The sequence below is a fragment of the Phoca vitulina genome, unplaced genomic scaffold, assembly GCF_004348235.1.
Source record: "Phoca vitulina isolate PV1807 unplaced genomic scaffold, GSC_HSeal_1.0 scaffold2, whole genome shotgun sequence".
NCBI lineage: Eukaryota > Metazoa > Chordata > Mammalia > Carnivora > Phocidae > Phoca > Phoca vitulina.
This window is the reverse complement of record NW_022589705.1, coordinates 36,969,726-36,992,688: the sequence shown is the minus strand read 5'-3', so window position 1 is coordinate 36,992,688 and position 22,963 is coordinate 36,969,726. Positions and strand designations below refer to the sequence as shown.

The following is a 22,963-nucleotide window of genomic DNA, read 5'->3' as shown; positions in this document are numbered from 1 at the left end:
AGGTACAAACTTCCACTTATAAATAGATTGTGGGGATGAAAAGTACAGCATAAGGAATACAGTGAATAATACTGTAATAACATTGGATGGTGACTACACTTGAGCATTGTGTAATGTACAGAATTATTGAGTTACTATGTTGTACACCTGAAATGTATATAACATTGTATGTCAACTTCAAAAAAAAAAAAAAGAAAAAAAAACACACACACACACACCCAAAGTTATGGCTTACAACTCCAGCTTATGTAGCATCTTCAACGAAGAACAATAAATTTGTAGGGAAATGACAGGACAAGGAGAGCAGTTTTAGGCTTCCAAGGATAGCAAGCTGTGGGATGGTAAATACATGGGAGGGCACTCATCAAGTAAGGTTTGTTTGCAGATTGCTCTGGGCTGATACGAGACTGTCTCCAGTAAAAGGAGAATTTATGGCTTACCTTTAGGCAGAAAGGGGGAGGATAGGGAGAGCTTTTCTTGTGTTCCCTGCTTCTTAATTGCTTTTAGCTCAAAATAATTTTTATGTCCAAGAGGCATATTTTGGGGGTGACGTATTCTAATTTCCTTCAACTAAAACAGGAAGCCGCTACCACCCTCAGGGCGGAAAGAACAATGTGACAAGATAGAGTTCCCAGGACCAAGAGGCAAAGCTCTTTGGAGGAAGCTAACATTAGTGGGAACTTCCTTGTGACAAGTGACACTGCTCCGAGTGGGGCTACCCCAGGAAGCTAGAGCCAGGAAGAGGATGCTTTTGCTGCCAGAGGTCATGCTCAAGAGTAAGAGAGGAGCCCAAGATCTCCCACTTCTGCCCTCCCATCTCTAGCAGGTACCTCGCACTGGCCAGACCCAGATATAAACCCACTGAGGTGGGAGCCTGGAGAAAGCAGCCTGCAGAAGTGGGCTTTTCTTTTTTTCTTTTCTTTCCTTTTTTAAAGATTATTTATTTATTTATTCGAATGAGAGAGCACAAAGGGAGAGTGAGAGGGAGAAGCAGACCCCCCCCCCCCCCCCGCTGAGCAGAGAGCCCGATGTGGGGCTCCATCCCAGGACCCTGAGATCACGACCTGAACTGAAGGGAGATGCTTCACTGACTGAGCACCCAGATGCCCAGAAGTGGGCTTTTCTGTGACACTGGGTGGAATGAGGTGCCTGCCTGAGGAACAGATCTGGAGGCAAAGTGCAGCGGATCATCCCATAACCTCTTTTCTTCCCCACGACTTAACATTGCGACCTCTGGTCTTCTCTCCATTCCTAAACACAGGTTAAATGTTCATGCTTTCACTACTGCAGCATGGCATGCTGTCTCTATGTTTCTTCCTATTGGAATTTAACAAATTGTTCAAAGCCCAATTTGACTGCATTTTATAACTTTTCTCATGCTATCAGTTACATAGAGTATCTCACTTGTACTTTATAGTACTTTGGTTATATTTCTTTCGTAGCAATAATTTTTGCTTTACAGTATGGTGACTTATGTATGTATTCTTCTCTCCTAATATTAAAAATATTTTTGGCTAATGCTTGACCAAAAAGCCCCCCCGATTCAACACTTTCTTTGATGCCAAAATGTGTGGATTGTGAGTTGTGTCCAAAGGGCATTACCTGAGGTTGTTTGCCTCCATCCATGGCCCAGGGACTACAGTACCAGGGCGAACTTCTATTAGTTCAAGACATAGGAAAAGAACTTTCTTCCTGAGGTATGGGGAGGTTGAAGCTACAATGGATGTCAAGATTTTGCTCTCTCTTTAGGAGAATCCCTTTTTGGCACGAAACTAATGTAGTTAGAAAAATAAGTACATTGAATTTTTTTAAAAAAGATTTTATTTATTCATTTGAGAGAGAGACAGAGAGCACACAAGCAGGGGGAGAGGGAGAAGCAGACTCCCCACTGAGCCAGCCAGGAGCCCAATGTGGGGCTTGATCCCAGGACCCAGCGATCATCAAGCCAAAGGCAGAGCTCAACCATCTGAGCCACCCAGGCACTCCAGGACATTGAATTTTTTTAAAGACTGTTGTTTTCTTCGAAATACAGAGAAGATTTCTATCTCTTTTTCAAGACAAGGCTCCAGAGGGTGAGAAGGTTATAGTCAGTATGTTTTTCCTTTACAAGTGGTACGGAGGCTGATTTATTAACACCAGTATCAGGGTTGGTAAAAATCTGCAGATGTACCTTCAAACTACGTGTTTTCCAATGTCTCATACTACACATTTCTTGGTATTCTGTGAACAGATAATTCACCTGTTCAACAACCTTCTCTATTAAGCATCCACGTGCCATGGACCGTGCAAATGTTTCAGGAGGGTTAGTTCTGCACAAAGTTTGGTTACGGTGATCCCCGGGATGGTGAGGCGGTTCCTTTCAGTGTGTGGATTGGGGCTATCAAGGGCCCAGTTTGAATTAAAATGATACCATCTAGCTGAATCATAGCAATGCCAAGGGCATGCATTTTAACAGATAGGCCTTAGTTAGTCATTCCAAGATCTCAGCATCTAGAAACTTGCAACTATTTTGTGATGCCACAGACTTGAGATATTCTTCAAAGTCTCAGACTATGGATTTGTGAGACTCTCTCCTGTACTGTTCTAATTTTGCTTCTTTTCCAGGCATATTTTGTTTTTAAAACATTTAGCACTCATCTGGGCTACATTTTCTATGCATTCCATATTTCTATGCATGGAAAATATGCTTATCCTGAAAATCATGTAAATCGTAAGTTATAAGAATGGGCTCTTATTTGTATCCGAGAAAATGGATTCCTTCCATCCTTCAAGATTATTATTCATGAGATTCTCTACAGTGTAGAGTATTGTTCCAGATTCTAGAGTCTGAGGAAGTAGCATTAAAATGGGACTTTGGAAGCAGGGATTCAAGATTTTGCTCTATCGTTAAGTAGTTCTGTGATTTGAGGTTAATTTCTTTACTTCTGTAAGATTTAGTTTATTTGTAAAATTAGGAGCTTGGACTTTACAAGATTAATTCTAAGCTCTTTTCCAGCTCTGAAATTCTATGATACTATGATTTAAATATTTGCATATATGGGGCAGGCAGCTAAACCTCTATGAAGTATACACCTCTGACACATGAGGTCCTAAGTGATATAACCTGATTTTGCAAGTATCTTCGATGAGCAAGTGGTGGGAGAAATACAGAAAGACATTGGCAACCTGTAGGTTCCAGACCATCTTTCTGTGACTTTTATCTCACTTTTCCCTCATTTTCTATTCAAAACAAGTTTTATCACAATTTGCAGCTGAGTAGAATCAAAGCCGGACATAAAAATCAATCCATGTTTATTCTGTTTTCATAGATCATTTAAAATTACCAGATGATGTGCCAAGGATCTGTAGTTGGTCCCAGTGTGTCATCTGTGGGCCCAAATGAGGAGACTGTATGTCCAGAGAAGTGAGAATATCATTTCATTACTCCAGGCAGGTGAAGTCGGTGCAGAGAGGAAGAGACAAGCTCATAATCCATAGTGAGGCCTGGGCAGTGGGGATGGCAGGAGAGTGACAGATGGAGCAGATAGGAAGGGACAGGCAGATCGGGGCAGTGAGGACTCGAGAGGCTGGGAACACGTCTGCACTGGGAAAGAATCATGGGAATGCAGGCCCTGGGAGCTTCAACAGTGATCATTGATCAAGATGATGGCTCGGTGGCTCTGTCAGCTGCTAATTTCATGTTTTCTCTTTTTTGCCATTAGTCACAAAATGAATCAGTTGCATTAAGAGCCAGTATCAGTTGTAAAACGACAAGGGAAAACAACAATAATATTTTCCTGCACAACACTTATTATTGTTATTTTCCCTGCACCACACTTACTATTGTTTTCCCTTAATGCCAGTTATTATAAATACATTGCAAAAATTTAGAATAATATGCAGGATTATAAGACAAAGACTCACAAGGGCTGATCGTAACCTGTGCACTCTTTTCAATCATCGTTTATTAATTTATATGATGCTTCAGAGTGATCAAATCCCCTCACCAAAATCAAAGATTAAGGACAGCCAAACTACACTTAAAGTATCTAAAGAAATACGTTGTTTACTTCATTCTTCCCAGGTGCCTGCCAAAAAGTGCCTGAACATGCAGAGATGGAGAATCAGGTAGCTTCTCGGCTGTATAAGTCACCAGTGAAACCTGCCTACATTTCTGAGAGTTCTTCCTAAAAATGACCCATTACAAGCAGCTCTACCTAGGCTCAAATGGGCGACCTGCTGTTTTAATGTGGTGTTTCCTAGCTGGAGCTGTAGAAATGCATCAGAAAGGGCACTCACACTTAAATGTTCAGTGGATTTTCAATCAAAGTTCCAAAGTCATTCAGCAGGAAAATATCGCCTTTTCAAAAATAGTGCTGGAACAAATAGCTAAATAAATGCAGGGGGAAGAAAGAGACTCCAACCCTTATCCCACCCCATATACCAAGGTTAACCCCAAATGGGCCATAAAGTTAAATGTAAGAGCTAAAATTATTTAAGAAAGCTTAAACGAAAATCTTTATAATACTGGATTAGACAAAGATTTCCTAACCAGAACCCAAACCCCACATAAAACAAAAATTGAAAAATGGACTAGATCAGGGGCGCCTGGGTGGTTCAGTCAGTTAAGCGTCTGCCTTAGGCTCAGTTCATGATCCCGGGGTTCTGGGATGAAGTCCCACTTTGGGCTCCCCACTTAGCTGGGAGCCTACTTCTCCCTTTCCCTCTGCCACTCACCTTGCTTGTGCTCTTTCTCTCTCTGTCAAATAAGTAAATAAAATCTTTTAAAAAAAGAATTATAAGAAAAATGGACTAGACCAAATTAAAAATGTTTTCTTTTTGAAATATCTATGTCAACAAAGAGCCAATAGCCAAAAAAATAAGCAAAAGACCTCATCCAGAGCATATAAAGAACTCTTACTCAAAGATAAAAAAATTTTAAATGGGCAAAGGATTTGAAGAGATACTTCACAAAAGTAGCCAATTACATCACAACCCATGACAAAGGATGACCAACACCAGCAGTCATCAGGGAAATGCCATTGAAAACACAGCACTGCCTATGATTTCTCTTATAGCAAGGCCTGCCTTTAAGAAATTAACATTACATTGAAGCCTTCTACTTCCATAATTTGGGAAAATAAGCATTCTATGGTTATTGAGAAGCAGCAAGCAATAGTGAAGAGAGATAGAAGTAATTGGGTTCTGAGTACTTTGTCATAGAGCTCAGTATCTGCATGGAAATATAATAAAAGGGACGAAAAAGGGTATCCAATGGCATTTCAGACATGAGTAGTCATCATAACTTCATACTCTCTCCGTGGCATTTCACCTGCCAAAGATCTCCTTGGGACCAGATTCCATTCTCAGGTAGGTCATAGTTTGGACTCTTCTGTGTCACATAATTGTATTATCTCTACTATCACAAAGTGAATCCCTTGGACACTCAGTGAAAATATAATATACTTTATATTGTAAAGACATCTCTCAGGATTTCCAGCCTAAGGTCACTTTTTCTTGGAATGAAACAGACAGCTCTATCATTTGGCAGTCCTAGTAGCAAAAGTCTTGAGACTATTATTAACTTTTAAAAAGAGATTAAGAAAAAAAAGTGCCACTTCTGGTTTTAAGGGAGTAGCTTGCATCAGAGCAAACTTCCTGTCTTGAAACAAGCAATAAACACTGGATACAATAAAAAAAAAAATCAGTAAATGAAAATGGCTATTTAAAAGCACTGGGGAACAAAAATAAAAACCTTGGAAGGGAACCAAGGCAACCAGAAATAAGAAAGAAAAAAAAAAAACAACACTGAGGTAACTTCCTCTTCCTCTGCAACTTTTGCCCCTTGAGGCACTTGCTGATGAACAGGTTTGAAGGTCAAAATCTAAATAAAACAGGCTTAAAGCTTGTTGTAATCTCACCTGGCTAGTGATGTAAAATACCCAGGAACTCCTGACTTCACTGGCAAGGTCCTGAAGAAAAGGGAACCATGGAGAAGTGAAGCCATCTTTCTAGTTGGCTTTTGCCCTCATAATATTTTATAAAATGAGTAAGGATCCTACTCTGAAGGACCTCAGTTTGTTTTCTGTGGAAATACCTGGAGCTTCCCAACTCTTTGTTCAGAATTAGCCTCCAGAGACCACCACAGGGGGAAATTTGCAGTACAAGCCCTTCCCTTTTTTGTGTGTGTAGTTCAAGGTGAACTAATCCACCATGGAAACAACAATAAAAGAAACCCAAGAGTCTTGAGACCAACATCTGATGAAGAAAGGATTAAATGTACGAAGACGAAAGAACAATGAATTTTGACGAGTGAGGGGCTGGCTGCATCGGTTCTCATGTTTTTTTCTGGAAACTGATTCCTGGGTATCTGGTTGTAGAGACCACCAAAGGTTTCATAGCACCTCACCCTCTCACCAAAGTGACTTTAGGGTAGGAGTCAGCAAACTTTTTCTGTTGAAACTGGGTAGTCAATATTTTCAGTTTTTTTGGTCATCTAGTCTCTGTCGCCGCTAGTCCGCTCTGCTGTTGTGGAAGGAACGCAGCCAGAGACAAAACGTAAATAATGAGAATGGCTGTGTTCCAATACAATTTTATTTACGGACACTGAAATTTAAATAAATTTCATCTCATTTTCATGCATCATGAATTACTATTTTCTTTTGATATCTTTTTTTTTCACCATTTAAAATCTAAAAAACAAGGTGATGAGGATTAAGGAGAGCACTTGCCGCGATGAGCGCCGGGTGTTGAATGGAAGTGTTGAATCACTAGATTGTACACCTGAAACTGATATTACACTGTGCATTAACCAACTGGAATTTAAATAAAAACTTAAAAAAATAAACAAAATATTTTAAAAATCCCGATTTTTCAGTCACAGGCTGTACGAACACAGGTGATGGGTGCATTGGACCCATGGCTATGGTTTTCTGATCTCTGTCTTAGGGTTCAAGTCCTCCCTGATATTCAGGATCCTCAGGAGTTTTGGTACTCTTTCTCTGTAATGAAGGCATATGGTCATATGGAATTTCAGGGAAATACTCTGAGGACAATCTGTTCCTGGAATCGACTTCAGCTGCTAAATAGCCACATCATCAAGGAAGAGAAGATGGCTTGTTAGTTTCATGGTTATTCTCAGTGGTGGCTCCAGAAATAACTTGCTTGATTTTTCTCCTCCTTCAGAGTAACAGGCTCGAAACATGAATGAGAAATCATTCCATGTGACGCACTGTACTGTCAAGAAGGTAATGTGGAGTGAGACATAATTTATGTTTTTGTCGTTGTTGAAATTTTACATTTGTTAATGAATGGCTTCTATTTAATGAACAGGTATAAGACCACTAGATTCCTGCACATGTGCCCGGGGGGCCATCAGTGAGGAGGCGAGTGACTAGCTGTCTGGCTGAAGCAACATTAAACATACTGACATGTATCTTTTCTTTATGAGTCGAGCCAGGAACAGTCTGATAAATGCGAAAAAAAAAGAAAGGCGAAATGGCAGTAAGATAATAAGGGCATACGATAGTACGCATCCAATTGTAAGATTGTTGTAGTTCAGAGATTTATACTCAAGTGAAAAAAAAACCCAACCAGAAATCTATCCCTAAGATTATAATAAGTTTATGCAAATCTTTTCAATGCAAATGAGAAAGCGTTAGAAATGAATTTTAGGTGGACATAAGGATACCCCATTCCAAGGCAACTTTCCAGTTTTGGAAAAGAAAATCAAACCTGATGTTTGTAGCAAATTTGGGAAATGGTTTTCTCGCCTCCATCAAAAAATGGCCTCCTGTTTTTCCCTGAGAGAGTACTTCTAAAAAAGGCGTTAAGTCCGCGGAGTTTCGCTGACATAGAGAAAGGTTAAGGCGGAACATACTAAGACAACAGTAAGAGGTTGCTTCAGAGAGGGTGTCTTTGGCAAGAAATGGAGTATTTGAGTGAAAAGACTCACAGTACTGGCTCTCAAATCACGGTAGAGTTGTCCTAGTCCAGCAGCAAGTGAGAGTTTTGCAAAGGCCATTAACTGAAAGGACCAGTAGATGGCATAAATAAGTCAGGATAGACTCAGAGGCTCAAGGAAAGGAAAAGAACATTCTGGCAGCTCCTTACTTTTATGTCTAATGCTTCTGTCTGAGCTGGACTATTTGCCTCTCTGATCCTAGCACTCTGAGCTATTGTTGCGACTTTAGTTCACATTCAAGAACGGTCCCACAAACACATCCTGAGGTACTTAGCACCAAAAACTCAATGAACTGACGAGATCAAGAGAATTATATTTACCAGCGTTATTTTTCTATACCCCCATGCTCTTTTTCCTTCCTAACCCCTTCTTTTCCTTCTTCCTCTGTCCCTCCCTCCCTCCTTTCCTTTATGCCTTGGGTGCAAATAGGTGAGCCCCTTATACTCTGCTCACCATCATCACCTGTTGTAAAACCCTCTCATTTTTAAACTTTTTCCCCTCTCTTCCTGGACTTCCAAACGGGTGTCCCCCATAGGCATTCATGTGCATGTATTTGATATCTACTCTTGAAAGTGTACGTACACGGGTGACATATGTAGTGTTTTGTACATGTTTATATTCTTAATTTTCACAAATGGCATTATTTTGCTGATTTTTTGTTCCTCATTTTTTCACTGAATGCTAGGTTTCTGAGAAACGTTCGAGTTGCTGTTACTTCTAATTGCTATCTATGATTATTCCGTGGTATGCACGTACTACGTTTTGATTGGCTATTCCTTTAGTGATGGACAAAGCTGGGCCTCGATTATTTAGGGGTTATCTTTAGTTTGTATCTTTCCTTACTTAGCACATAGTCAGACTTTAGGAAAAAACTACATTTTGTCAAATGGCTTCTAAAAATGTGATAAACAGTGAATCAGACTGAGAAAGCAAGCTGTGTGTTTTAGAAAAGCATTCTGAGGTCAGCACAGATCTGCTCTGCTCCTTTAAGGCTACTATTAGAAGGACTTTCTGATTCTCATTATTCCTAATTTTTACATTTTTTTTACTAAGCATAAAGAGGAAAATCAAGGAGGTATTTATGTTCATTCCATTCTTAAATTTATTTTCTCTTGTTCTAACAGTGGAATTTGAAGAGAGAACAAAAGCGAGAATGTTATAAAATTAAAAAAGCTGGTTAGTGTTTTATAACTAACATCACAATTATTTCTCACCTGACTCCTCTCTACATACATAATACTTTTTATGGAAAATGCATATGCGCTCTGCAACATTAAACACCAGTAAAATATTTATGCCAGATAGATGGGCAATATGGTAGAGTGGAAAGATGAGATTTTTTGGTATAGACCAGGAGTGTCAAACTTTTTCTATAAAGGCTGCTATGGATGAATTGTGTCTTCTCAAAATTTGTGTTGAAGCCCTAACTCCCCATGTGACTATATTAAAGATGGGGTATTTAAGAAGGTTATTAAAGTTAAATGAGGCCATAAGAATAGAGCCCTGATCCACCAGAATTGGCGCCTTTATAAGAAAAGGAGGAGACAATAGAGCTCTCTCTCAACCATGTGAGGACACGGCAGGAAGGCAGCCTTCTGCAAGCCAGGTTAAGGCTCTCACCAGAACCTGACCTGCTGCCACCCTGATCTCAGCCTTCCAGCCTCCAGAACTGTGAGAAAAGAAATTTCTGTTGTTTAAACCATCCACTCTATGGTATTTTGTTATGGCAGCCTGAGCTGACTAATGCAAATGCCCAGATAATCAATATTTTAGGCTTGTGCACCAGGACCAGCATTACAAAGCTTATTCTGGAATGCCTTTCTAAGAAGGTGACAGTTGGCTGAGAAATCAATAATGAGCGGGATCCAGTTATGCAAAATTCAAGGTGTTCTTGGCAGAGCAAACAGTAGGTGCAAAGTTCTCAAGGTGGTGGAGGTGGTATCCAGCTGGTGCGGGGTAAGGTGTGCTCAGGACCACAATGGACCCAGTGTGTCTGGTTTAGAGTGTGTAAGTATGAGGCATGTGGAAAAAGGAAAGAGAACGAGGAGGGTAAAGTCATGGTGAGAAGATGGAAAGAAATTTGGATTTTCTCATAAGGGTTGTAGGAAGATTCTGAGTGTGTGCCTGTGTGTTCTGTGTTTAACTTTGTATTTCTTTTGAACATTTTAAAGCCTGGAAGTAATTTGATCTGATTTTTTTTTTTTTTTAAGTCCCTTTGACTATTAAATGGAATAGAACGTGGATGCCCAGTTCGGAGTCATTTATAAACCTGTAACATTGGTGCTGGAAAGAGTGGGTAGATTTCAGGTCTTACTTCCATGTGGAATCATCAGGATTTGTGGTTGGGCTACAAACAGAAAGCAAGAGAAAGACAGGATGACGCACCATATTTTGGTTTCAACAACTCTAAGAAGGATGGTGCAATTCACTAAGATGGAAAAAATAGTGAAAGAATAGTCTTTTCCTAAGACTATGGAGGGAGGCAAGAGTTTATTTTGGGAATGTTGCATATGGGATGTTATTAGAAATGCATAGAAATACCGAGTAGGTAATTATATGTACAAATCCATATCTCAGTGGAGAAGGTGGGTTGGCATGTGGTCTTCAGTATAGAGATGCAAGGAAAGCCATGGGACTGAAAGAAAGCACCCAGGGCATCAGTGAGCAGGGAAAGGAAAAGGGGGGACCTCAGGACTGAGCTTTGGGAACATTAGAGGCTGAGCAGAGGAGAAGGAGCCATCAAAGGGCACCAAGTAGAAGCTTCCGGGAAAGTAGGAAGAACATTTACCTCAGGATAGCAGTTATTATAGAAATGAAGATCAGAGAGGATTTCAAGAAGGAAAGAGAGGTTACTTGTTTCGAGGATTAGAGGTTATGAAGGATGAAGACTGAGCATGACCATTGGGTTTGTCAATGGTGGTTGTCTATGGAACCGACAAGAGCAGTTTCTCTTCTAACAGGAGGGGAGAGAAGCCCTAATGGACAACGTTGAGGAGAGAATAAGGGTATGGATTTGAAGGTTCAGGAGGAAAATAGCACAAGCACTGAACTTGCCTCATGAGACCTGAGACTGAAGCTAATCTCTGCTGCTTTTACTAATTGACTGATCTGGGAAAAATCATTTAATTTCTTTGAATCTCATTGTGTTTCTCTGTAAACTGAGTGTAAAATAGCACACACAGGTTTGTCATGAGGATTAAATGAAATAATGCAGGAAAGTGCATAATGCACATGATAGGCACTTTACAAGTACCACTGACTTTTTCCTCTCATATTCTAGTCATTCAATCTACCCTCTTCTTCAGGAAATGAAGGTCTCCAATGTAGATAGTCACAGCTGGCTTTTCCAAGCGCCAGGGAACTCTGGTGTTGTGAATACAAAAACTCCTAAAAAAAAAAGATTCTGCCGCTCTGGTTTCCTTATCTGTGCATGATGTGCACTAAGCATAAAGACCTCCATCTCAGTTCCTGGAGGCCACCCACATGGGAGAGCAAGAGGATGTTTGCACCAGATCCTGAAAACGCTCCTTGGGATCTGTCAAATGTTTCTGATCTGAGGTCCATCCATATCTAAGGTGTACGTGCCTAGGGACTGAGTGATGATAGAACATTTATAAGCCAAAGATGATATACTTTTTCCCAGAAAAGAAAGATTTGGTGCTGAGAGGTTCTAGGAGGCCCGTTGTGTGTTCCTATTTAATTGCATTGCACATGTGCTTATGCCCATAATAGAAAAATGGGCTGAAGGAGCCGGTGAGTGGTTTCCCTCAGTCTTCAACAGTATTTCTTCCCCCCAGGAGATTCAGTTTCATAGCAGGCCACGCTGGTACCCACAATCAAAGGAAAGTGAGTTATTCCAACTGGGAGACTTGCCACATTCAATTTGCTTTCTTTTAAACACGTGTCCTTATTTCTGTCTACTTCCCCACCCCTGCACCTGTCACTAGAAAAAAAATAGTCTCCTTAAGCTTCATAATTAAAAAATGCTTTACTGATTAAAATATTTGTTTATGTAATAATGATAATAATAACTAATTACATCCAGCTTGATGAGTTTTATATCATGTTTCAGCCAAGTAGGGCTCAAAACAGCTGAGCTATTAAATCCTGATAAGTGATAATGGAAAAGACTGCTCAGCCTTAACTATAGTGATGCTACCAGCAGCGCTATAATTATAATTTCCTCTTTCATTAAGGGCCATAATTTGCCATTGATTTTTATGTAAAACCCCATCGACTTCAATGGGAATTCCTTACGTATAGCAAAGGGAAACTATGACTTTTGTTATTTCCTTGAATGTTCCTAAAACATTTAAACTCTAATTCTTTACAGTGTGATGGGATCATCCTATTCTACTTTATTTTCTGTAAAAAGTGTACATAAAGCTACTACAATTCTGCTTAGAATGTTTATTGCTTTTGGACAAATTCAGTGTAGAATCATATTTTCAAGAGAACTATAACACAAGTTGTGTCTGAGGTTTGATACAAGTTCAAGAGAACCATCTTCATAGAATCTACAGAATCCCTTTACCCGTACTTCATCCACATTTCACCCTGTTTTATTGTTGTTTTTGTTTATTTGTGTGTGTGTATGTGTGTGTTGATAGTGTCTGAAGTCTGTGAACTTCCTGAGATATGTTTGCATGAGATATGAGATATGCTAAGGAGGTGAATTCCGTTTTCCTCCCAAATATCCACTCACCATTCCAGTCACCCTATCTCCTACACTCTCCACCTCCTTCTCCACTCATGAACACAGTCTCTTGCACCTAGATGCCTTCTATTATAGGGCACAACCACATATATTGTCAGGCCAGCATTTCGCTTGCCATTAAAGCAGTAGAAACTTACTAGATCTCTTATCAGTATTCCTCATGTCTTACTCCCTCTCCCTCCCCTCCCTCCCTCCCTCCCTCTCTCCCTTCCTTCCTTCCTTCCCTCCTTCCTCCCTCCCTCCCTCCCTTCCTTCCTTCCTTCCTTCCTTCCTTCCTTCCTTTTCCTTTTCTTTTCCCCTGCTAAGGGCTTGATATTCCCTAATGAGAAGTTTGGACACCCCCATATTGTTAGTTAAAACAAAAGCATGAGTAATTTTCATTGTGGGAGGGAGCACCCACCTCCAGCGCTTGCTGAGCATCCTGGAAGAAGGTCCTGGGGATGATGGTTGGCTGGGGAGTCTATCTTTAGGAGTGGACCTAACTCCGGGCCCATGCACAGTGTTGGGGTTGGGGGGGGCATGAATCATGGTTCTCCTTTGCCTATGATTTTCTAAAACAAAGTATGCCCAAATGGTTCAAGGTAAACGTGGTTTCATGAGCATGCATCAGTCTGGGTGTGCCTAGGGATTTCAGCTCTGCCACTATCTCACCAGGTGAATGGGGACAAGTTACCCAACCATTCTGGGCAAAGTTACTATTACAAGCTGAAGGTTAAGAATCAAATGACACTAGGTCCTGTATCATCAATTATTGCTGCTTAACAAACCAATCCAAACTTCAGATATCAAACACTAATTTATTCCTGCCTATGTGCCCATGTCGGTCATGGGGATAAATAGATATAGGGTGAGGGCAACTGGGTGGTTCTGCTTCAAACGGCAGATCCAGCTGAAATTGCTTTGAGGGCCGAGCTCAGATCTGCTCTACCTGTGTTTATTCTGGGCCCAGGCTGAGGGGGCAGCAGCTAATCTGGGGAAGCTCTTCGTATAGTGATATCAAAGGCCCAAAGTAAAGCCAGACTCCCAAGCATTTGCCAAGGCTCATTTTGTGTCAGGTCTGCTAACATCCTGTTGGTCAAAGTAAGTCGTGGGACTTTTTCTGAAGTCATGGTATAGCAGGGAAGTATATTTCTTCCACTGAGGTGGGTAGGGAAGAGGAATATTGTGAAGAATAAGATTATAAGCAGAATTATTTTTTTCTAGATATTTATGTTTCCATTGTATGTGTTGGTACTTCCAGAAAGGAGGGGTTCCATAGAATGCATTTTGGGGGGAATTTTTTAATTGTGGAGATGGGGTTCTAGGGATAAAACAAAGCTTTGAAGTTACTAATCAAGTAAACACCATGAAAAACTTCCCTATGTTAATTTTATTGTTTCTGTCTTTTAAAAAAAACTCATCAATTGATTTGTTAATGTTTATGGGCTGGGCAAAACATGAGGCACAGTGCTGTTGGGGTCCAGAGAGGATACATGCATGGCAAGAAATTTGAGGTAGAATCTCTGAGGGAAACATTACTACACCATTTTATGGAATGGTGTCTTATTAGAAATAGTAGCATAGCAGATATTAATTTGTACAGAATATATAATCATTTGTGCAAAAATATAACTTCCTTTTCCTATCACTGGACTTAATTTCTCTTTCAAGCCATCTTCCCATCCGAAGGCAGGAGAGGTGTTTATTTTCCTCCTTACACTTACAGGTACATTCAATCAAATTCAGGGATTCTTTTTTTGGTGAGGGATCGTTTCAAGTTTCAACTAAAAGGAAATCAAGATTTTCTCCCTCCTCCTTGTTCTCTTTGATTATAATTCTCAGTCCTGGGGCAATGACGCACTGCTGTGGTGTCAGTGGGCAGAGGGGCCTGCCTTCTGCTGGCATCCATTGAGGTAGTCTGACCACCTATTGCGCCTTCACATGGTGTCATCCCTTTATGTCTTCTGAGTTTGGAAGTCAAGTGCTGGACTTGGATTGGACTAATATTGGACTGTAGGTAAATTCTCCCTTCCCGATTCTGAGGATCCTTTGGTGTACTTTGTTTTTGCAAACTCATGCCACACTGGAGATATGAAAAGCAAAAGCAAACAAAAAATATTGGCATTTCTCAGCATCCTTCGGGGCGCATGCTGAAGCCCTATGAGGATGGCTTAGAGTGTTTCTCTTGGGTATCTCTGTGTAGATGCTCTCTCTTCTCTCCTAGGATATTCCCCATGACTCCAGAAAGGTAATGAGTCACATACCTCCCAGTCCATAGATCCCTCAATTTATCTTGGCCTTTGATTATTCCTCCCCCTAAGGCTATAGGTAGGGCTTAGGTCAGTGGGCCACTAACTAAGGTTCCTTCTTCTCCAATTCTTCTTTCATCCAAAGGTCGTGGATGATCTTTATTAAGTGGGCCACAGATGCCAAGGAAAAAGTGTTTTCCCATATTATTTTAAATATTTCTACTCTTTCCCATAAATTTACCAAATGACCTGGCTTTTTGTGATCTTTGAAGCCAAGAATGCGACCTCTTTCTTCACTAATCCTACTCCTCCTAGAGGTGATGAGCTGCCCTAAGAAAAGATGATCACAGGGCAAGAAGGAAGGAAGAGAACAATATGCCAGTCAATATCTCCCTATATCATCCCTTCTCAACAGTTTTAGGAAATGAGAAAATCATACTTTAACAACAGTCATGGTTTACAATGGTAAGACTCCTCAGTGTTTTCACGTATTTTCACAACATCATCCCATTGAATTCTCACAGGTGGCTCTCTGGGGTGGAGCTGAGATTTGCAGCTGTGGAAGTGTGGCTCTGCTCTGTCACTTAATGAGCTGTGTCTCCTGGGACTGTTGCTTTTGCAGGGGTAGGAAATCTAAGTACCCATGCAGCTGGAGCCACCTTGGGGAAAATGCTGCTTTTCAAGCATAATCCTTTGTTCCTTTTTTTTTTAATTTGTAAATTTGAAATTGCTAAATAGCAGTGGATATTTATTGAGGCTTTGCCAGGTGTACTAAAAGATGCTTCTATTCATAGACATTTAGCCTCTCAAAAACTTCAAGGATTCAACCTAAAAGGCAGAGCTATTTAAGCTCACAAGCATACGATTCTGTCTTCTCCACTTTCTGCTTGCCCACTCTATTGGCTCCTAAAGTCAGGTGTCCTCAGTGAGCCTAAACCTAGGCTCAGCCTCCTGCATAAGTATATAAAAAGGCTGCGAGGAAAAACTGAAAGAAAAATTTCATTTTGCACTGTAAATCATTATTAGGGCACGAGACCTTTGGAAGTTCATAGAAAGGGAAGCAAAGTCATTCTCTTGTTATAAAGACTGGTGTCTAATAGAGCCTAATTCAAATCCTGTTCCCACGATGTATTTAAACCATGTGACCTCAGGCAAGTAACCAAACTTTCTGTTCACTCATCTCTAAAATGGGAGTAATAAAAGCAACTACTTCATTGTTTTGTTAGGATTAAGTGAATAAATATAGGAGTTAGACCATTTGTGGGTTTAGAGAAAATATGGCTCTGTATTACTATGGTATAACTCTTTATGAAGGAAGTGGAACAATTTCTTTTTTTCCTTTCTTTCTTCCTTCCTTCCCTGCCCCCTTCCTTTCTTTCTTCCTTCCTTTCCTTCCTTCCCTCCGTTGTTCCTTCCTTTATTTGAAACTACCATTTTCCATCATTTTTCTGATCAATGAAGATTGTTTTGATTGGTCCAGTGTGTCCTCCACCCCCAAATATTACTGATATTTCTTAATTTTATTTCTACATTTTATTTTATTTTTTTAAAGATTTTATTTATTTATTTATTTGAGAGAGAGAGAATGAGTGAGAAAGAGCACACATGAGAGAGGGGAGGGTCAGTGGGAGAAGCAGACTCCCTGCTGAGCAGGGAGCCCGATGTGGGACTCGATCCTGGGACTCCAGGATCACGACCTGAGCCGAAAGGCAGTCACTTAACCAACTGAGCCACCCAGGTGTCCCTATTTCTATATTTTAAAAATAAACTTTTTATTTTGGAATAATTTTAGATTTAGAGAAAGGTTGTAAAGATAGTAAAATGAATGTCCCATATACCCATCAGCCATTTTCCCTTAAAGTTAATGTCTTACCTAATCATGGGACTTTTGTCCAAACTAAGAGATTAACATTGGTATATTACTATTAACTAAACTAAAAACTCTATTTGGAGTCCACCAGTTTTTCCTTCAGTGTCATTTTTCTATGCCAGGATCCAATGCAAGATATTGCATTGCATTTAGTTAGTTCTATTTTTAAAAGAAAATATATATTCATAAAATATAAATCTTCAGAAAAAATGAAACCAACCACCATTGATTTGTTTATAACACACCGATTTTGATAAATTAAGCAAAAGTGGCAAGAAATTAGAAAGTTTTGATTCTTAGGTCCCATTAATATGGCTGTATTCTGTCTGTAGAATGTCCCAACACACTTTTGTATTTCTAAAATTGCTCGAGAAAATAAGTAGAGTGAGGTCAGAAACTATGATTATTTATTCAGTCAGGATCTTTTCAGGAGAGATATGATATACATTATAAATACCATTAATTATGCACAGTCATTTAAGTGTTTGGATTTTAGTTTAATTGGGATAAATGCTACTTAGTTTTAATTTGTGTAAGTATAAGAATAATACAAATAATATACAAATTATCTTGTTAAATCATAGTTTGACATTCACTTAATTTTTGTTACTTAAATACTGGTTGACCTTGGTGAAGTTATTTAACTTTTTTTGCTTAAATTTGATCATATAAAAATAAAGAGATGGATTTAGATGGTCTTGAAGGCCCAGTTAATCCTGGAAATCCCCTATGTTTTATTTTATTGTATGTTTTGAGTTATATTTTCCACATTTTATTTATTTCATATTTATTTTCACAGTAAATCATGCATGGCTTCAGTCTGCTAAATATTTTTCTTAAATTCTCTTGGAAAAATAAGTTTTTTTGGAGGTCTTAACACACTTTGATAACTATAGAGCATTACATTTGTCAATGGATTAGACCATTTGGTTTCAATAGGTGCTGGTAAATTTAAGGATTGCTTTTTTAAGGCTTAAGAGGAACACTCTGCTCAGGGATAGACGAGGAAGTGTGGTTTGGAAATGATGCCTCTACACAAAGAAAACATGTACAGCTGAACTCAGAGTCTCACAAGAACCTCAGAGGTATCTCTGGGCATCATCTTCTAGTCTCAGTGTAAATACCAAAGAGTGTCATTGAGAAACCACAGCTTTGGCCAGCCAAAGTTCAACTTCCTTCTGCGCTTTACCCCATTTTTTCTTCTTTTATCATAAGTGTTGTACTTGTGTTTTTAGGCAGGTCCCTTGAAAGCACTACTTATGGATTACAAAGTAGCATTTTTGGTCCACCATCCATCATCTTCCATAAAAGCCTGACGAACTTGTGGAAGGTTTTAGTTGAGACCCCGCTCAGATTTGTATGTGACCTGGAAGTATGTCACACAGAAGTCTTCCAGGTGGACCTCTGACCTTTTATCAAGTGCAAAGAGGGCTTGCTGTAGTCTTTTCAGTATTCATTATGCCACAGAGTTTATTACATGAAATTTCTCTTTACATTTTGTTTGAGCTTTCAACTGATTCTGAAGATATAAATTGAGTAATGTTTTCCTGAGGGGGTGATGTTGCCAAGAGTGATCCTCTGGGTTTGGAGAACTGTACTGCAGCATTTCAGAATCTGTCATTTATAAAGAGTATAAATCCTTCCACTTATTTTTGAAAAGTGGCTTTACAAATGAGTTTGATGTTTGAGACTGAGTGCAGTTATGAAAATTACACTTTAGTTTCATTCTGGCTGGCTGGGATTAGTCTAAACATGCATATTTTTCTAAAACATGTCCCATATCTGACAGGAAAGGTGAACCGCTATGATTGCTATCATAACAGGATATTTAATAGTCTGTCTGTGAAATGGAAGTAGTTGTAAGTTAACTGATATTATAGTACACTTATTTGATGCATAGTGCGTGGTTAGATTCTATCCCATAAGAAAGATTATCCATTTTACTATCCTTGTTGCTGAACACATTGGATGGTTTTTCTGTCACCGAACATGGTGTCTAGTCGTGTTAGAATGGCCTACAAACCCTCTAGCACCCGGTGGAAATCTGCATTTTCCACTGCCCTGGTGTGTGCTCCTGTCACTCAGTCCTCTGTAGGTTTCTCAATGTTCTTCAACTTCCTCTGGATTCTCTCACTTCCATAGTTGGCTCACATCACTTCCTCCTTCTGGAATGTCCATGTCTGCCATCACAGCTCTGACATCTCACCCGTGGTTCAGGATTCTGTTGACCTGCCACCTCCATGAAGCGTGTGCAGTGTCCAGCCGTCCCCGACAAGTTGTGGTTACTGAACATGTGTTCATTCTCTCCTTCCTTCTTCATCTCTTTTTTTCCAGTGTATCCTCCCAGGCCAAAGTATATTTTTCCTTTTCAAGCATCTTGTATTTCTGTAGCAGCAGAACAATTATTCTCCCAAGTTTAATTTTGTATGTGTTTTCCTTCTTCTAGCCTAGAACACGCTTGCTGGAAGGAACCATGCTTTGTTCATGGTCTCTCACGGGGCCTGATGCTGAAGTCTTTGCTCTTCTCCTCGCAACAAACTTTCCTTCTTTGACAGCAGATCCATGCTGGTTTGTTTGGTCAACTTGTATTTGGGCTAGTTCTGCGGGGCATGGCTCTTCTTCTATTAGATGGTAAGTTCCTTGAGAGCATGTTTCACGTCTGAGTCCTCTTTTTATCCTCGAAAGTACAAGGACAGTGCCATGGACATAGTTAGTGCTCATTAAATCCTTACAGAGTAAGAGAAATAGCCTGTTCAGCCAGTGTGCAGGACTGTAGCATATTCCACAGTTCCATAGAAAATGACATTTACTGTCCACTTTTAAGTTTAAAAAAAAATTTTTTTTTTAGTAATCTCTACTCTCAACATGGGGCTCGAACTCATGACCCCAAGATCAAGATTCACATGTTCCTCTGACTGAGCCAGCCAGGTCCCCTACTGTCCACTTTTTAGAAGAGGAATATATCCCATTAGGTTAGAAACAGAGAGAGAATGAAGGGGGGTTGTCATGTAACTTAAATCACATTCTAAACCTGGATGGGAGGAGGCTGGTGATGTTGATAAGGTAGGGAGAAATTAGCCATGATTTGAAATATTTAATTGTTTCAGGAAAAAAGTGATAATCCTGATACCTTTGGTTTAAACTCTGTTTCTGAGTTGCATGTCAGTCATGTTTGTAATATTTCTCTAGTCACTGAGGCTTTCCTGTTTCCATTTTAGTGTGTCACAAAATGTAGGGCTCCTTAAAAGATTAAGAAGTGGGAGCACCATGGGATAAACAGAAAATTGGCTTCAATTATAATTTTTTTTAAAGATTTTATTTATTTGAGAGTGAGGGAGAGAGCACGAATGGGGGGAGGGGCAGAAGGAGAGGGAGAGGAGAAGCAGACTCTGCGATCAGCAGGGAGCCCGACTCGGGACACGGGGCTTGATCCCAGGACCCTGAGATCATGACCTGAGCGGAAGGCAGACGTTCAACCAACTGAGCCACCCAGGCACCCCCACTTATAATTTTTTATTTCATTTTTTAAACTTAAAAAATTTTTTAGTCAATTTATTTAAATTAAAAAAAATTACCCATTTCTTTACCACCCCACCCCAGCCTCTTGCAACCACCAAGCTGTTCTCTATATTTATGAGATTAGGTTTATTTATTTATTTATTTATTTTCTGATTCCACATATAAGAGAGACATATGGTATTTGTCTTTGTTTGACTTATTTCACTTAGCATAATGCCCTTGAGGCCCATCCATGTTGTCACAAATGGCAAGAATTCATTCTTTTTTATGGCTGAATAATATTCCATTATGTATATATACACCACAGTTTATTCATTCATGTGTCAATGGACACTGAGGTTGTTTCCACATCTTGGCCCATTGTAAGTAATGCTGCAGTGGACATGCGGGTGCATTTGTCTTTTTGAATTAATGTTTTTCTTTTCTTCAGATAAGTATCCAGAAGTAGAATTGTTGGATTATATGATAGTTCTATTTTTAATATTTTGAGGAAATTCCATACTGTTTTTCATAGTAGTTGCACCAATTTACATTCCTGCCAACAGTGCACAAGGGTTTTCTTTTCTCCACATTCTTGCTAATACTAGTTATTTCTTGTCTTTTTGATAATAACCATTTTAATAGGTGTGAGATGATAGCTCACTGTGGGTTTGATTTGAATGTCCCTGATGTTTAATGATGTTACACATCTTTTCATGTACCAGTTGGCCATCTGTATGTCTTCTTTGGAAAGATGTTTATTCATCTTCTGCCCATTTTTAATTGTTTTTTTTTTTTTTTTTGCTTTTGAGTTGTATGAATTCTTTATATATTTTGGATATTAATCTCTTATCAGTTATTTGGTTTGCAAATATTTTCTTCCAGTCAGTAGGTTGCCTTTTTATTTTGTTGATGGTTCTCTTTGTTGTGCAGAAGCTTTTGGTTTGAAGTGGTTCCATTTGTTTACTTTTGCTTTTTTTGCTTTTACTTTTGGTGTCAGATTAAAAAAATCATCACCAAAACCTATGTCAAGGAGCTTATCACCTATCTTCTAAGAGTTTTATAGTTTTAGGTCTTACATTCAAGTCTTTAATCCATTCAAAATTAATTTTTGTGTATGGTATAAAATAGTGGTCCAGTTTCATTCCTTTCTATGTGGCTGTCCATTTCCCCAACACCATTTATTGAAGAGACTGTCCTTTTCACATTATATATTCCTGCTCCTTTGTCATAAATTAATTAACCATATATGCGTGGGTTGATTTCTGGACTTTTTATTCTGTTTCACTGATACTTGTGTCTGTTTTTATGCCAGTATCATGAAGTTTTAATTACTATAGCTTTGTAATATAGTTTGAAATCAGAGAGTGTGATGTCTCCAGCTTTGTTCTTCTTTCTCAAGATTGCTTTGGCTCTTTGGGGTCTTTTGTGGTTCCATATACACTTAATCTTAGGATTGTTTGTTCTATTTCTTTGAAAAACACTGTTGGAATTTTGATAGGGATTGAATTGAATCTGTAGATTGCTTTGAGTAGTATAGATGTTTTAATAACATGAATTCTTCCAATCCATGACCACAGAATATCTTTCCTTTTACTTGTGTCTTCTTCAATTCCTTGCATTAATGTCTTGTAGTTTTCAGTATACAGGTCTTTTACCTCCTGGTTAAATTTATTACTAAGTATTTTATTCTTTTTGATGCAATTATAAATGGGATTGTTTTCTTAATTCCTCATTCTCATAGTTTGCTGTTAGTGTAAAGAAACACAACAGATTTTTGTGTATTGATTTTGTATGCTACAACTTTACTGAATGTGTTTATCAATTCTAATAGTAAAGATGGAGTCTTTAGGGTGGGCACTTACATATAATAGCATGTCATCTGCAAATATTAACAGTTATACTTCTTTCTTTCCAATTTGGATATCTTTTATATCTTTTTCTTGCCTAATTGCTCTGGATAGTTCTTCCAATACTAAGTTGAATGAAAGTGGCAAGAGTGGACATTCTTGTGTCCCTGATCTTAGAAGAAAAGCTTTCAGCTTTTCACCAAAGAATATGATGTTAGCTTGGACTTGTCATATATGGCCTTTATTGTGTGGAGGTACATTCCTTCTATGCCCACTTAGTTGAGATTTATTATAGTAAATGGTTGTTAAATTTTGTCTCTACATCTCTACATCTATTGAGATGATCATATGATTTTTAGTCTTCATTTTGTTAATGTGGTATATCATATTGGCTGATCTGTGGATGTTAAACCATCCTTGCATTCCTGAAATAAGTCCCACTTGATTATGGTATATGATCCTTTTAATATATTGTTGAATTTAGTTTGCTAATATTTTGCTGAAGACTATGCATGTGTTTGTCAGGGATATTGGCCTCTAAGTTTCTTTTTTGTGGTATACTTGTCTGGTTTTGGTATCAGGATAATGCTGGCCTCATAAAATGAGTTTGTAAGAGTTCTCTCCTCTTCTATTTTAGAAGAGTTTGAGAAGGATTGGTATTAATTCTTCCTTAAATGTTTTGCAGAATTCACCAGTAAAGCTGTCTGATCCTGGACTTTTTGTTTTTTGTTAGGAGGTTTTTGATTACTGATTTCAATCTCCTTGCTAGTAATTGGTCTGTTCAGATTTTCTATTTCATCATGGTTCAGTCTTGGTACTTATGTTTCTAGGAATTTATCATTTTGTCTAGGTTGTCCA

At 39.0% G+C, this 22,963-nt stretch overlaps 1 protein-coding gene across 1 annotated transcript in view; it reads left to right on the top strand.

Moving 5' to 3' along the window:
- IFI44 (interferon induced protein 44) overlaps positions 1–18,073 on the top strand; it is a 37,408-nt gene extending 19,335 nt beyond the window's left edge. Inside the window, 1 exon segment of the mRNA XM_032395981.1 lies at positions 17,993–18,073. Within this exon segment, the coding sequence (XP_032251872.1) occupies positions 17,993–18,073 (81 nt within the window).
- The last annotated feature ends 4,890 nt before the right edge of the window (positions 18,074–22,963 follow it).